Source organism: Hylaeus volcanicus, chromosome 3, assembly GCF_026283585.1.
Source record: "Hylaeus volcanicus isolate JK05 chromosome 3, UHH_iyHylVolc1.0_haploid, whole genome shotgun sequence".
Classification (NCBI taxonomy): domain Eukaryota; kingdom Metazoa; phylum Arthropoda; class Insecta; order Hymenoptera; family Colletidae; genus Hylaeus; species Hylaeus volcanicus.
Window position 1 is genome coordinate 19678512 of NC_071978.1, and position 17445 is coordinate 19695956.

Below are 17445 nucleotides of genomic sequence, written 5' to 3' on the forward strand. Positions count from 1 at the left end.
TTTTCTAATTTCATGCAAGAACAAGTGAAGTATAAAATCAGGAATGTTTAGTTTGTAACCTTTTCAGAAATGAATTACTTTTAACATATACCAAAATTCAAACTGACGTTCACCTGTAATTTCTATTAAACTATGACAGAGAATTTTATACATTACGATTTTAGAACAGTGTAAAAATAAAGAACTTGAAAAGTATTTACAGATGCAAAATGGCATAGTTGGCAGATAATTTTACACCAAACAACACTAAAAATATCCTTCAACTTTCAAATAGTGAATGTATAATATACTTTATATAGTTAATTATCTTGTTAATTTTAAAGTAGACCATAAAGCTATTATAATTAACATAAAATACTATCACTTATTAAGTAATACATAGTTAACGTAACAGTCCATAATTAACAAAATTTTACATTTCTACCTCGCTCATTAACACATTGGCCTCCACGTCACCCACATATGGATGACAAGAATTTTCATTGAGACACTAAATAAATTAATTCTAAAGGTAAGGTGTTAAAGAAAATAATTCTGGAGAGGATCGATGCATTCCAAAGAGACCACAAAAATAAGTAATTATGGATGGTAGATTATATCATTTATAATTATATAAAAACAAAATTCTTGTCTCGTTGGAATTTTTACGATTACTACTCTAGCAGTCAAAGCGTTAATAATATCACGAGCAAAACAATATTTTTATATAATATAACTATAATAAAAATGAAAATAAAAATATAGTATAATACAAAAAATAAATACCAAAAGAATCAAAATACAACTCAAAATATAATAAAACAACTTTGCTGACCTATTCAGATACTACTCAAAACCGAAAAAGATACCCTTTAAAACCAAACAAACATTCTATTTACCAAGTGCAGCAGACGTAGTAGCATCCACTCTGGATCTATTCCTAGACCTTCCACGAACATCCTGATCCTGCCCACGACCTTCGACAGTTCTAGAGTTAGCCTCAGCAATCCTCGACCTCCTCTCAGGAGAATTCCTGTCTCCAGAGGTCTTACGTTTGATATCACGCTCAAACGTCGCTGTAGTGGGCTTGACAATGCTATCCAAATTTCTCCCCCTGGATCTTGATCGCGATTCATTCGCAGAACCCCTCGATCTATCTCTGGAAGCACTACTTCTTCTCGAGCCAACAGTCTGCTCGCTCGCTTCAGTAGTCGTGTACTCGTTGAATCTTGAAGATCCTCTTCGAGAGCTGTTCCTGGCAGAGTCAGAGTCGCTAGATCGTCCACGACCCTTAGACCTTGCGTTAGATCTCGATGAATCCTTGCTATCGGACCTCCTGTTGATCTCTGTGGAGAACTGTCTCTGAGGGAATCCCGTTACACCTACGGTCACATCGTTTACTGGATTGTCCGTGGCTTCCACTGCCAAGGGAATGTCGACTCTAACACTCTCAGATTCCGACAGAAGGGTATCTTGAGCCTTGCGACTGATAGTATTGTTCTCTCTGTTGCTCACTTTGGACCTGCTGGATCGAGTGCTCCGCTCAACCCTCTCTGTCGTCGATCTACTCCTCCCTTCGGTTCGTTTGAAAGAATCCATAGTCGCCCCTTGGTCCGCGTGCTTTTTGTTATTATGCCTTCTGATGGGTAACTGAGACTTGGCATCTTTCCGCGCATAAGTCGTTTGAATCTTCCTTCCAGTTCTGGACCTCGATGATTCCGTGGTTGCGCTGAACACCGATGGTCCTCTGTTGTCCAGTCTCTCGGTGACATCCGAACTGTCGAAACGCCTGGCGAACGTTTTTCTTTGCTCGTCTTTCGATCTTCTCCCTTCGCTGTTCTCCGGGGAGTAGCTCTTCCCGCTCCTCCGTCTGATCGTCGGATCTGATCTCTCGCTTTCTTCGGTATTCTTTCCTGAAAAAGATCTTCTCGAATTGTTCGTAGCTTCGGCTACACCAGACGAGCCACTTCGGTCGGTCGTCTTCGTCGTTCTCGCGTTCGAACGGTTGCTAGATCCGAATTTTGATTCCGAGTTGATGGCAGGCTTTGGAGTTGTCCCTTCGTTGCGCCTTTCGGTGTACGAAGACTTGTTTGATTGCGATGATCTGTCCCCCTTGCTTCTCGATGGTAACGAGCTTGACGTGGTTGTTGCATCTTCCAGAGATTTAGTGTTGAACCTCTGAGTGCCTCGATCTCTAGGACTGTGAGCGTTGCGGTCGTCGACCTGAAATTTAGCAAAATATGGACGTCAGATTGTTGTTTCGAATAACGGAATAATTATTTTTGTCGGACAGGTACAGTGAATTGATTTTTATGCAAGTGTAAATAATTGTTTAACGTTAGTATTACTCAGTGGTTAGCAGAAATAAATCAAACATGGTTGAAATGTATAACACATGATGCAATAAATATTTTATTTTAGTAGAACTTATAGGTAATTAGTGCATATTTATTATACAATATAGTAAATAAATGTAACATATATATATATATATATATATTGTATAAATTTACTCAAGTATTGTTTAATTAAGAACACATTACTTTAAGATCTAGAACATTACTACAAATATAATATTAACCTACATTAAAATAAAATGAATTTCTGTTGTTCAATTGTAATAATTGTATTTGTTAAATTCTTATATGTATGATGTCATTTAATATAAACAGTTGGTCAACATTCTCAAAATCGATGTTCAGTTATATCATTTTATTTTTTAACTTCTTGAGAGACGAATTTTTTTTGCTTTAATCGAATACACAGTGTATTGCATACAAACTAAAGCAATCTCTATCTATAAATCGATTATGACATACAAATGTGCTGTCTCACTTTAACATAGTATATCTTTTAATTCTAAAAGATATTATGATCGTAATTAGCGATAATTTTTATATAAAAACAAACATATAAATATGTGTCAACATTCCTCAAAAGGTTAATAATGATTAGAAAGATACTAAGAGGAATAGCTAATTAAAATTTATTATTCTAGATTAATCTACTCATCCATCCTCAATTTTCTAATCAAGCAACATGAGTAAATGGAACGAGTAATAGATAATGCAGCATCTCATTCATAATCTGCCTTTATTTAAATGAAATTTTCCCCAGTTCTCGAATACTAGGTTAATCAATGCAAGCAGCACAACTTAAGATGCAACTAAACGCAACGACTCTCGTCACCTACTTCCATAACGAGTCCTAGAGTAAACTTGCATCGTTTTCTAATTCATAACAGAAGTCAAATAGATATAGAAGTCAATAGCATTTCGCAAGCATTAATGAAAACGCCCAGAGTCATCTTTCGAGATACGCCTGCGACTTCACAGAGAGCCTACGCTGAAGCACTGATCGGATGCAATTAGAACAAGAACGGAAGGAACTTGTGTGACGCGCGTGCAAAGTTCTATCACGTAACGACACTAAGGAAACACTTGCACCTCCAGCGATAGGTGTAACGGAATTAAGAGTTCTAATGCTCTAATTACAATGTCGATCAAACAGAACGAGAAAACGAGAGTAGTTTGCGCTAAGAGTCTGCTGTAATTGTTTACAGGAAGTGTGACCTATACGTAACGAACGGAGATCATCCGCTTTCCTCGAATCTATATAAGCACAGATAAAAACGAGCATAGTTTGAACTATCTAGCATTTCCTATTCATGATATTTATGTATTGATGATATTTATAAAATTTCCACGAGCATACCGGGAAGGGTTTACGACCCTGATACAATGGTTTTATTAGTAGCACGTTGATTAGCACACAGATCGATGCTCGTGGAAATTTCTGCGAGGTTAAATCCTCGCGGTCCTATGTCGAGGGAGACTCGACATAAACGTATCGAAATCGGGAAAGTCGGACTACAAAGGATTAAATGTTTGTTTTAGGACGAGTGGGAAGTAATTTAATATTTGGCGTTGGTATTCATCAAGTGTGGAAATTAATTATGAGTGATCCGTGTGCTAATCAACGTGCCATTATTAAAACTATTGTACGAAAGTAGTAATACCCTTCCCCGATACAATAACACGACGTCGAAGAAAATTTCTTCCGTTTACCGGTTCCTGCGCGGCAATGGAGCCCGCGAGAAGGTCAGAAGGGCCGTGTTTACCCGAGGATTGTTCAAATTGGACCAAGACTCCGTTCGCCACGGTGCGCCTTGGCGTTCCAGTTTCGTTTATCCTTATCTGCCTCGGACACACGTAGAATCGACGCTGAAAGTAAAAGTCGGTGTTTCACGTCACGTTACCTAGTCAAGCATGCAGCCGAACTCGAGCAGCCTTTAAGCACGCCTCGCCTCGCCGAGCTAACTACTGTGAATAACGCTGCAAAATAACGTCTCCGCGGAGTTTCCCAAGATCGGGAACCCGTTTTTGCCAGATTTTTGCCCTCTCTGAATTCAGATCGAGTGGAACGAATCGAAAGCGCCTGAAATCGATAGTTACGTTGTCTTTTTCCCTAAGGAGAAGCATTAACGAGGAGGATACTGTAGATGTTGCAGATGAAATCCAAGAAGTAATTGTGTAAGAGAGCAAAATGCTGATTCAGCTAAATTTATCCTGTGAGAAAAGATCCATTGAGAAATTTATTCAAATGTATAGGGTATGTGTTTTATGATATTGTGGGAATGGAAATTTCCTGGTAAGGAAAGGAATGTTCAACGTTCCATTCGGATCATTATTTCATCGTTAATTTCTATCAGTTTACTGTAGTATATGCTTAATAATATGTATGATAGCGAAGAACATAGAGGATTCTCTGAAAGAAATCTTAGAATTGTAGTTTTGAACAAAATGACTGCTACAGAAGAAATACTTATATTCTTGAATACCTATGTTATTGATTACAATTAAATTTGAAAGATTATGTCGTTTGAGTACTTACGACCAATTATGCTGACAGGCGTCTTTTGTTATTTAAAAATTAGCACGTTACATTTTTAATCACATTATTTCATTTTATTTATATTTACTTGTATATTTAATAATATTAAACAATGATATCATTTTACAATAATTGTATTTATTTTTTTATTGGAAATATTCATGTTAAATTATATTAAATAATAATATTATTTTATTTTAATTATGTCTATGTATGTATTTAACATATTTAAATTCAATCGTATTAAATAAGTATATCATTTTAATTACTTTCATTATAATGTCATATGTAATTTGTTATATCGTTTAGATTGTATTAATCGTCGAATAAATACGAATCAACTCATCCATCATTTGATATTTTACAAGCATCGCGACGGTAACGATCGGACTTTTTGCCCCGTGAATTCGAGATCGACTAGAACGAATCGAAAGCGCCTGGATTCGATAGTCGCGATGCTTTCTTACTCGTCTACGAGCATTAACGAGGAAAACGCGTTCAAAGAGCAGCGACAGAACTATCGTTGACGTTTCCACTGGACCGTGAAAGAAGATTTCTATTAGATGGTATTGATAAAGAGATGAATGCGTTTCAATAAATGTGGCCACGCTTTCGCGTAGATGCACGTTCAATCGTATACCAACTGCATCCTATTCACGCCTGATTTCGTCTAGAGTGGTGCAGTTCCTCGCAGTTCATGGATTTATGAAAAGAACATTGCTGCGAAACGTTTCGAGTAACATGCGATTCTGTGAAAGCTTCATTCGTCGATTTCTTGGTAGATAAAAAGTGTGGTTTTAATGTTTAAATATTGACCAGGGATCATGCTATGGTGTATACTGTAGCCAAAGTTTAATGAATTTTAGAATTGATTAAGCGTTCGATAGAATTTCTTTGTTAATTAGTCCTTTAGTTGGTTTACATTCTGCGAGGGACACTGTAATTTATGCTTGAGTAGACAATTTAGCCCAATGTCTTTTTTTTAATATATCAATTCATATAGTATATTTTAATTATTGTATATATAATATTAGTTGCGTTTAGAGTAAAAGAAAAATTGCCCAATATAATACAGAAATGAAGAATCATAAATATCTAAATCATACTCTTTCTGAAATTATGTAGAAGAATAGATCAAAACTCACACAATTTATTCGTTACATAAGAAATATTCCAAGAATGTAAAACTTATTTATTAACCTAATTCATTAATATTCTTTATTAATATATAATTAATATGTTAATATAATTTATTAATATAACGACGAAATGAAAAATCAGAATCGTTTAAATCATTCTCTATTTGAAATGATTCAACACAGTATATCAAGATTCGCATAATTTATTTGTTACATAATAAATATTGTAAAAATTCACAATTTATTTAAGAGAGAGGAAAAAATGTGAGACGATCAATTGAAATTTAGTAATAATTTAAAAGGGTCCCCAACAGACTATTGACATCCCTAATGAAAGAATTACAGAGAGAAGTATTTAAGCAAATGCAAATTATTGTAAAACAAGAATTAAGTGAATGTAAAGAATGAACAAATAGGAAACCGATACATCAGACATTATAGTTAAGTTTTATGACCTCGCACCCTTATAAATAACACTCATTCATTCTACCGTGGTGATCTGAATAAAGTTGCTTGTTTCGGGATCGAGGTGAACGCAACCGAACTCCATCGGGTGTCTGACAATTTATCAACCAGCAGATGGTTCTGATAACAATCACGGTGGAAGGTATAGAGTTAACCTCTCGTCGTAACAGCAGCCAGATGTACATTTTTCGCGGCTATGCAGATTCGATTCGCTCCGTTTGTGAGCAAGTTGTACCAAATAGAGAAAAGCGTTGTTCGACGTTTCGAAATCGAGCACAAACGTAATTGCAACGTAGGAAGCAATGCTAATATCGCGGTATTATTCATAACGATAATTGTCCTACGCGCTTGATGATTTTTCAGCTGAATCGCGACTTCGCGGAACTTGCGCAACGAGAAAAATTTACGGACACTTCCGAGAGTAATTTTCTTTCCGTTTCGGTGCAACGATCTACCAATGACGAATCATTAAGGTGCAAAACAATTGGATGAAATCGATTTATTTTTATAGAGGAATTTAAATTTTTGAGGCCCTGAACTTAACATTCCTTAGAACCCTTCTGAAGCAAGAGATATATTGTACACATGTGGACTGATTTCATGAAGTAATTAATTCATCCAGAAATTCTTCTTAAACAGAGGATAGTTGATTCTTGAATAATAAAAGAGTAACAAATGGATCCCTAAAAGTACAGAAAATAAATGAACTCAATAGAAAAGAATAATTGTTAAAAGATAAGTACCTGGAAATATATATCAATATTTCTAATACATCCTAAGTGCACAGGTTCAGAAAACGGAACTGCGAGCGTGTAAAGTAGTTCAAATGGTAATTGGCCTAATTAAATACACGCGAAACGAACGTAAATATCAGTGACATTCACTGGAACTACTTTTACTATCGTTTTCTCTTTACCGAAGAGTTGTACAAATGACTAAAGCTGGTATTTTACGACGCTATTATTAAAAATGATAAGCAATGCATGCAGAAATAAAAGTACACAAAACTAATTATCTGTTCACTTTCTGTTAACTTAATTACAAATATTATATTTTAGATACACAACAAGTATTATTTATATTGAGGATTATATTTTAAGAAAATTTTACTATTGGCACAAGCATTAATTCTTATTATACGAAAGTGATAAAATTATTAATGAAAGAAAAGAATGATTTGGTATTCTTCACTTGATGAATTACAATGAAAAATATAACACTAAATTTGTATAATAACGTTAACAAAGTTTACACTTAATAGTCATTTTAATCTATTAAAATGTCTCTGTTATTTTTATATGAAATGTGCAAAAATAATATATTAAAATTATATTATAATATATAAATATACAATAAATAATAATGTAATTGGTAAAATTATATAAAAAATAATCCTGGCATTAATGGTACTTCAAAGATTAGTTCATCGCATTGTTTCCTTAGCCTTCTCCTACAACGAGTTTTGTGATGTTCTAACTCGTCAAGTAGTCTACGAAAAACACCTTATATGCACTACCTTGGAATTTAAATTCAGTACATTCCTAGTTCGTTTTATGACCATATGCGTATACATATATCTAGATACTGAACCGGAAGTATTGTGGCATTTCCAATCGCTTAACTAATAGAGCGAGGTACCTATACAAAAAGGAATAAGTAAGTAAGTTACCTGAGTAAATTTAATAGAAGAAAAATACAGATTCCTTTAATGATGAATTAAAAAGTAAGTGCCTGATCGAATGCTTATGTATTATCTATTATCGTGTATTATTTCTAGTCGCGTGAACAACAAAACTTTTCGACAATTTCTTGTAAAACACCAAAGAAATATTGTTATGTTTCCCAATTTCAAGTATCGAGAAATGTATACTCCTCGCCCAGGGTATTTCACAAGGATTAATAATAATCTTTTGTGTTCTAATGTCTGCTCTTAAATCGCAACTAATAAAGACGTACCAATAAACATAATGGTAAATAACAGATAGGTGTATATATGTATACCCCAGCACGAAATCCGTGCAGTACAAAATTAGATAATTCACCGTCATTACTTACTTCAAACTCCTCAAACAGGTATTATTAAACCGTGAAAGGATTTCCTAATAAACGCCAAACGGCGCGTTGCTTTTGAAAATTAAAACCCCCGTGAAATTGCTATTGCAGTTTCTTCCATTTCTAACGTGACGCGCGGCAATCAGTACTTAGTTCTTTTTTTCCGCGACGATAACGAGAGAAGTTCAATTGGCGGTCATCACGAATGGATCTTTCCAAACCAAATTGATGTACGCAACAATGATGATCCTTACGACATTGCTACCTCCGCTATGTAATTACAAATGGGCTGTTTATTTGCGTAATTGGTAAATACGAACTGGGATCCTTGTTGGTTAAGGGAATCTTCGGTCGACCATTCGCCAATCGGCAATTTCAAACACATCTCCTATGATTAGGGACATGCAACACAATGTGTAACAGTTTTGCAACACGAAATGGCAACCGTAATTGACGGAAGGTACGAAACACTATTTTAATATGCTAGAGAAAATTACTCGGCTCGTGCGTTTAATCCTTGACTGGTTAAATTCTATGGTTTAGTGTCTTCCGAGGTATTCTGCAATTCCTGGTGGGATTGATAAAGAAGAAGATTCCTTCAGCGAGAATTAAATTAAAATGCCAGTTTCAGTTGGGCCACTGAAATTACTAAAATTTGCAAGAAGAGATGGTTAAGGATTGAAAGCTCAAACAGCTAAGAGTTTTATCTGGTAGGATTGAAAAGGTGAGCGATTGATTGGTAAAATGCCATAGTTTGGCATCCTAACAGGTATTTTGCGATTCCTGGTGGGATTAATAAAGAAGGAGATTCCTTCAGCAAGAATGAAATTAAAATGCCAGTTTGAACATCAGTTAGACCACTGGAATTACTAAAATTTGTAAGAAGAAAGAATTAAGGGTTGAAAGATCAAACGGTAAAAGTCTTATGTGGTGAAATGCTAGTTTAAACAGTAATTGGGTCATAAAAATCACTGAAATTTGCAAGAAGATTTGAATTAAAGGTTGAAAGACACCCAACAGGTCTTGCCAGCCAAACTGCATTTACCATTCTAAATAAAAGCCATACTTTAACAAATAAAGCCATGCTTGACTCTTAAATATCTCGAAATCAATTAACTATATGCCCTCTAAACCACACACTGGTGGCCACAGTATTTCAAGCACAATGATTGCGCAGAAGCTCGTTAAAAAGTGAAAGTTTCGCGCAGGGAGTTCTCCTTGTTAATCGATGTGGTTTTTATTTTAAAGCCGCATTAAACAAGTTGTTCCCGTTGAAGATAACGAATCTTTTCTGTGGTCGAAGTGAAAAGCGTGCAAGGCTAAACACTAGTGAGGAGTCAGGACATGTCAATCTGTTTCAATGTCCCCGATCAAGGAGATAGAGTTTCTAATATCTAATAAGGAGACAAATTGCTTAGTTTCTGATTTTCAGACTTTGCCTAGTTTCCTTGAAGTTGAATAATATTTGAAAACTTTTGTTCAAGAAGTTATCTATCCTATCAATTTTAAACATTATAAATGTTTACGTATAACGTGTCACGCTATAAAATATTTGACAAACATAAGTAAATATGTGTGATTTTGTCGAAGTAATAGATAATTTCTATATTTGTACATTCTATATTTGTTTAATGATACGTTTTACAAAATTGTTCGGGCATAAAATTATATACATAAGCAAAAGTAATATTTATTTACCTGTACACTTTTTAATTCTGTACGCATAATATATTTGTCTTAATTTTTTAAATTCGCCAATGAACTTAACAAATTTTAAACAAAGAATTATATCTAAATAATCAGTTTAACGTTTATATATTTTTCATTCTTTATTTTTACATAGGTTACATGTTTCTATACGTTTTAAATTCACTTAATAATACTCAAATATTGATAATCAATTTTATTTTTATATTTTTTGCATGAAAGGTATCATTACATCATGACATACATGAGATTGTAATATTTATTGATTCTAAACATGATTAACTCAAGTAACGTAAAATAAATAATAGCCTGTTTGAATTTGCCAAATTATTATCCTTTACCTTTCAAATAAAGAATTTGATCACAAGTCAGAATTTAGAATAAAATTGTCGAATAGTATATATATATATATATATATCATTTATTTGTCATCCATGTTCTAAACTACGTCATAATCTTAAAACTGTTAACAGGAACTCTTTATTTCCGGTTTCGATAAATTTACATTTTGCATTTACTTCAAATTTAATATTTTAGGAATAAAATCTTAAAACATCAAGGCAGAACACGTAATGTTAACGAAGATGTAACGACTTCCGTGAAACGTGTCCCAGTAATACGTAATACGAAATCGATCCTTAAATTTTAAACGTGTTTATTTAAGAAACCGGTTTTTTCGCACAGGTTGGTAACGTTTCCCAGGAACCACTGTGTGCGATTGTCTTAAAATTTAAATAAAATATTCGTAACAGGACTCCATTACCGTTGCACAAATAAATTTCTTCCCATTCTCTAATATTTTTTTAAAAACAAAAACTGTCAATATTTTAGAAAATTTATCCATAGGAAAATTGTTTTAGGAAACAATCCATAAACGCAACAATAGCAAGAAGTAATCTAACCTGTATGAATTCTGTTTATATTCAATTCTTCTCAATCCTATCCAAACAATCTGCAAATTCCACCACCGTGAAAAACGCTCATATTTTCCACAAAACTAAACATTCTTTTACGAAAATTGGCTGAAATATTTATAAAAGTATGCACTTTCAACCTACATATCTGAAATTTACATTAAACACTTATAAATCTCAAAAAAATTTGCCTAACTTTAATATTCTCGTCATCTTGAAAGATTTCCCTAACTGATTTTTACACAGAAATTTTCCTAACTCAAGCATTGTTCCTCTTTAAAAACCACAATACATACTTGAGATCATTCCCTCGACAGACACACTTACGCGCCACTAACACAACTACTCAGTCGTGCGTAATATCGTCGGGAATTATTGAAAAAGCGTGCTACGTTAACAGCGGTGAGAGGCCGTTTTCGTTTCACCGAAGGTAGACCGCTTCGGCGATCTCTATCCAGCTGGTCGGTATCCGGGCGCATTATCCTTGGATTTCGACAAGATTCCTATTTCTGTTTGGATCTCAATTTTTTCGGGGGATGGACGTACTTTCGTCGTTTGACTCCCGACATCGGTAAATACTTAAAACGGTTAAATACTTAAATACGGTAAAATTACTTTTAATTACCTTGAACTACTTTTGTCACCGATTTTGGCACGCACTGGGCCTTGGAAGCAAAAAATCGCTTTTGATTTTATTTACCAAAGGGAAGCTTCATAAAGCATTCGAGATAACGAGTATTCCCAAACGCGAAACGTAAGATGCCATTTCAATTTCTATTCGCATCTGAATTTTGATCGATGGATGATGCACTTTCGCCGCTTGACTTCCGACATCGATGAATCCACTTTCGAGATCGCCCATTACCCACGGACTGCGAAATAGGTAACCCTGCGATGCCAGGGAGAACAATTACCACCAATCCCGTGGTCTCGATTTCGTCGACATGAAACGCTTGATTAAGGGCTGTGAATTATTCATCGGGGTTGTTAGTGATTTTCCGCGTCGCTTGACTCCGTGATCCACGATTGCAGCCGAAACCGGCGTTCTCGACCAGAGGATGACCAAAGGAGATGCAGATCATCGTCGGAACGATCAATCGAACGCGGGGATTCGCGGTGACCCCGTTTTCTCTCGTAACGCGCAATTTGCATTCCTCAGAAGTTCTGGCAGGGATGTACCGACTACGTAAGAATTATTTTTTGTTTGTATTCGTGTCTGTCGGGGGAAACGAAATGACTGACATTTAATCAAACCGTCGACGAAACTAGAGAGTTGTCATGCGATATCCGACAACATGGCGTAGGATTTATGTAACGGACGAGTTTGTTGTTTTCTCGAAAACTGGTGAGGGGATAGAGAGAGAATTTATTTGTTTAATTCAAGAGCGTGTTTATAGGTGTAATATATAAATAATTTAATATGTAATTTATATGTGTGAAAGTAAAGTTCTAAACATTTGAGAGAAATAGTGATGAAGATGAGCAGAATGTGTTTATGGAAATTTCAATTTAATTGAATTTAGTTTAAAGATAACCATTAACTACCCATTTTTTACAAGTTATACAATATATATGTATGTATAAAAGTAAAGTTAAGAATATTTGAAATAAATGGTGCTAACCAACCAGCTGACGAGTGATAAACAAATATTTATAATTACAAAAACGACATTACTTTCCAGTCCACCTAATTCATAGGTCAATGAACTTTTCCCATTAGCAAATATTTTCTACAATATAAACGTAAGAAAATGTTACGTAAATGACAAATGTAACCAATAATATTATAAAATAATATAAAATTACGATTTACTTAACGAATAAGATTAACCTTCAGTTCAAGTAAATTTAATAAATATTTGAAATGACGTGTAGACATTCTCAATTACCAATTCATCTTCTGTTAATAATTAAACGTTGACGTGCAAGCAATAAAAATTGTCACTATAATATTTATACACTCGATCATGGTCCCTTAATTACACGAAGAATTAAAAAATATTTCACTCGTGTTACCTGTGGCAAAATATAAATATGTTTATAGATGTGTGAATTAATCATGAAAGGGTCACGAAGATCTCAGTACCGTGCAAATTAATTTGTTATTAATAATGTCATAAGATAAGATTTTTGAACTTGGTTTAAGCAAGGATATCCCGTGTAGTCTTCACCGGCTGACTTCCTGAGAAGGGAAAGTTAGAAATCTTCCCTTTCCTATATACATACCACTCGGATTGTCACGCCCACGATACACCTGTATTCGCCAATCACCTACATTCACCTTCACTGTTCGAAACAATACCAATGAGAAAAGATCGATGTTAACGTTAAGAACGCAATTGCAAAATCTCAGTCAAAATAAGATCAACCAATTCAAAAATATTATAACAGTAAAACCTTAAGCAATTTTTGAAGATGGAACAAATTCTGAATAGTAATATGGCTCTGTGCTTGTTATTTTGAAAATTTCGTTAATCTTTAGTACAAGAAATATCTTCTTAATACATTAATTTCTATGCTTCTTATTTTGGTACATGGAATTAAAAAGAAAATGTTACATGAATTAAATTTGGCATAATTTTTTTGTACAAGACATATCTCCATAACACAATAATTTCCATCCATTAATATATTATTATAACAGTACCTATATATTATAATAAAGGTGCAACGAATATTATCAACGACTGTACCTCAATAATATTTTAAATAATTATTTCTTAAGTTTCAATAAGCTGGCAGAAACTGAAGAAATTGATATATTTCAAACTACTCTGATATGTTATACTTTGGTGACCAGCTGGTGACCAGGAAACGGTAGAAAACACCTCGCATAAAAGGTCCCACTGAGAGTTATAATGCGAATAAAGCATTTCGTTGTTGCCCTAGTAGTTTCCCTGAAAACGTCTTGTAATACTCTATATCGCCCGTACTGTACAGAAATGTTATGCTTCAGGTCGTTTCATAAATCATTGAGTATTTTCTTGTTGAGTGGATATTATCCATTAGTTAAAGTCTGTTCGAGCAATTGTACACACATATGTATTTTTGTATTCTAATATGTTTCTAATTAAAGTAAATGTGCTTTCTTCTGCTCGATTAGCTTTATTCGACAATATTATTGTGAAAGGATATCTTCTAAATCTTATAAATTTATTTCCTCAAATGCGAGCATCAACACATATCAGAGATGTATGCTTGTTTAGAATCAAGTACTGCGTAGTGTATAAACAACTAAGCTGATGTGATATTAATTAATTCATTAAGTCATTAATGAAATCATATTATAAGATATTTATGGTAATTTATAAGAACCTCCTTTTATAAATAATATATTACGCGTTGAAATTAATTCCGTGCCTTTCTAAAATAAACACATAATTTATTTATAAAGGAAATTAATATTCCCTCACACATTACGAGAGAGTACATATTAGTTACTAATCTAAATGTTGAAATAACCTGCATGTTTCACTATAAACGTAACAAAATGGAGGGTAAATATTTTTATTGAAACCACAATTATAAATGATTGAATATAAAACCACAGAATTAATTTTCACACCTAATAATACAAATAAAATATTTAAGGTAAATTATAAGTACAGACGCAAACAACATCCCTCGCAATTTGAAATTTCTAATTGCGCCACTGATCCTGATATCATGCACTTGTGACTAAGCTTCCTTTTGTTCGGACCATTTAAAAGGAAAGAAACCATTACTATCCAACCAAAAGCGAAGAAGCAACGCATACAATAAATCCCAGACAATTTCGTACTTCTTTCAAAATCAAACCAGATTAACTGGGACAACAGCTGACAAAAAAGTATGACGAAAAACAGGATGTCGTCACGAGTGAAATAACAAATCGCACAATATCGAGCTAATAATAACCGATAAAAGTGGTAGGCGGATTACGTAAAAAGTATGCGCTAAATTCCAGCGTTTTTTATCTAGATGAACTCAACGAATGACAAACGTTTAAACGCGTAGAAGCGACCTGAAAAAACTGGTTCGCGAAGCCAAGGGCGTGGTCCATGCTGGCCCCATAAAACGATCCACGAAATCCTTTCACGCTGGCTCCTTTGCATCTCTGTTTCGCAAGAAACTTTTCGACAGTTTCAGCCACCTACTTCATAAATATGCAAATCCAGCGTGCATCATTATCCTCTTTAAAGTTGTCGCTCTTCGAACCGTGAGCCTTTTTTCTTTGAACTTTATATCCTGGTTTGTTTTTGTAGATAGTCTTACTTTTTATCTTGGTACTTAAACTGGGCCTTTCTGGCCAAAAAGAAGGTTGATACCTTTATTTTTTTTTACAGAATATCATTTCACTGAATATTAGATTTAAGGAAGATACGTTGTAAGACGTTGTGTATTTTTGAAGTTATGGAAAATAAGATGTAAGTTGATTTTGTGTAGTTAGAAGGAATAATTATAAGGAAAAGCGTTCGGTAACTTCAGTGATGAGCTTCTATAATGTTATAAGTCGTCGAATTTATATTATAATCAATTTATAACCATTAAAAACCATATATTAGTGCACGAACAAAATTACGATGACCTTGGAAACAATTTCTTCTATCACAAATACATAACAAATTTCCCAATAACATATTAAAAATAACAGCTTTTTTAAACGACTTCAAAAAGGAGGTTACTCAATTCGACATGTATATATATATATATATATTTTTTTTTTAATGTATTATTTAGTATAGCCTTTTGAGTCACGAATTCTTACAAAAGAAGGGTCGTAAATATTCTTTTTAAAGTAACAAATTTAATATCACTTTTTATTATCAAAATAGTAACCTAGATTACACGTCTGTATTAAATCTTGGCGTCCAAGGCAATGCGCTTTGTATTTGCCTGGCAGTGAATTGGTTAATCGATAAAAATTACAATCTAAATTATATATAATCATGTTATCTTTTTGGGATCTAGTATTAGAATGAAATTCTGATCATCTTTGATTTCGAACCGTCAATAGCAGCATAGGTATTAGAAGTGCTCCTGGCAAGTGGAACACCCTGTATAATTTGGATTCCACCGTTACACTCTGCAACGTTACTAAATGTGTCCCAGAATCGTCCAACTGACAACGCTCTATGCACGCAATGTGCAATTGACTGTTACGACGATACGCATAAAAAATGTAGACCATGTTAAAGTCCTCGGATGGTTATGTTGTCCTACATTTGCTCTACTTTCTTCAGTTACTCCTAGGAAGTATAACCCTCTAAACTGATACTAATAATTTCCCGATGAGATCGTCATTGTTATATGCTTCAGTGAATCATTGACAAAGTTAAGATCAGAGAATTAATTTCTACACCTAATAAATAATTGCCAAGGATACTTGTAATCCATTACAAGAATGAATCTCTGCGCCTAATTTTTAAAATCATATAACAAAAATATGGAACAATCGTGGAACAATCGAGCGAAAACTAGATTCGATTAGGCAAGAATTAAGTTAAAATTATAAAAAATTGAACGTTACGTATAAATTATGAATGATGATACAAATTAGAATACATGTTTAAATTATACATAAATTATATATTATTAAAAATAGAACGTTACATATAAATCGCATAGTCGAAGTTAGAAAACGTTCAAATATATATCTATCCATCCATCCATTTGGCAATAACGTGACTAACCGTTTAGTAGGTTATTGCAAAAAAAAAATATCCTTGCAATCTCTTTCTATTAGGATCAACAACAAGCTAACATAACTGTGTAAATAAGATAGGATCGAGCGCCCAAGTGAAAATATATAGCCTATCGAACGAGTTATATTGTTAATCGCGGTACTTCAACATCATCGCGACCTTTAAGACGATTTCGAACCGCAAAACCGAGCGGTTTCGACTTTCTACAGTGCTCCAGGCATAAAAGGAACCTTCGTCATTTCATTCACGCACGATATATGGATCGTAAAATCGCCATCGTTCCCAATATCTCTAATCGATTCTAAGAAGGCTGAAACATCCTATACTGAAAAAGAAATTGTGATCGATTTCTTGTGTTCACATTTGCTTGGAATGGTATGGTTGAAGACATGGTACATTGTTACATCAAAGTTCAAATAATTGACTAAATTATGGAAATTGAATGACAATAATGAAGTGAATTTAGTGCCACTCGAAACTGCTTTTAACTATTTAGTTTCTATCTAGAACTCCAATACCGACGAACTACTCTTCTCTACAATACGAAATAATGATGTTACCAATTACTAATTCTATTTAAGAAGCTGTTTTAATCTTCCTTATAAAATTTCA

At 33.9% G+C, this 17445-nt stretch overlaps 1 protein-coding gene across 1 annotated transcript in view; it reads right to left on the reverse strand.

Moving 5' to 3' along the window:
• Positions 1 to 17445, reverse strand: part of LOC128873608 (mucin-2-like) — a 91708-nt gene that overhangs the window by 34898 nt on the left and 39365 nt on the right. The window contains exon 3 of the mRNA XM_054117303.1: positions 879 to 2202. Coding sequence (XP_053973278.1) covers positions 879 to 2202 — 1324 coding nt within the window. The remainder of the gene's footprint in view (positions 1 to 878; positions 2203 to 17445) is intronic.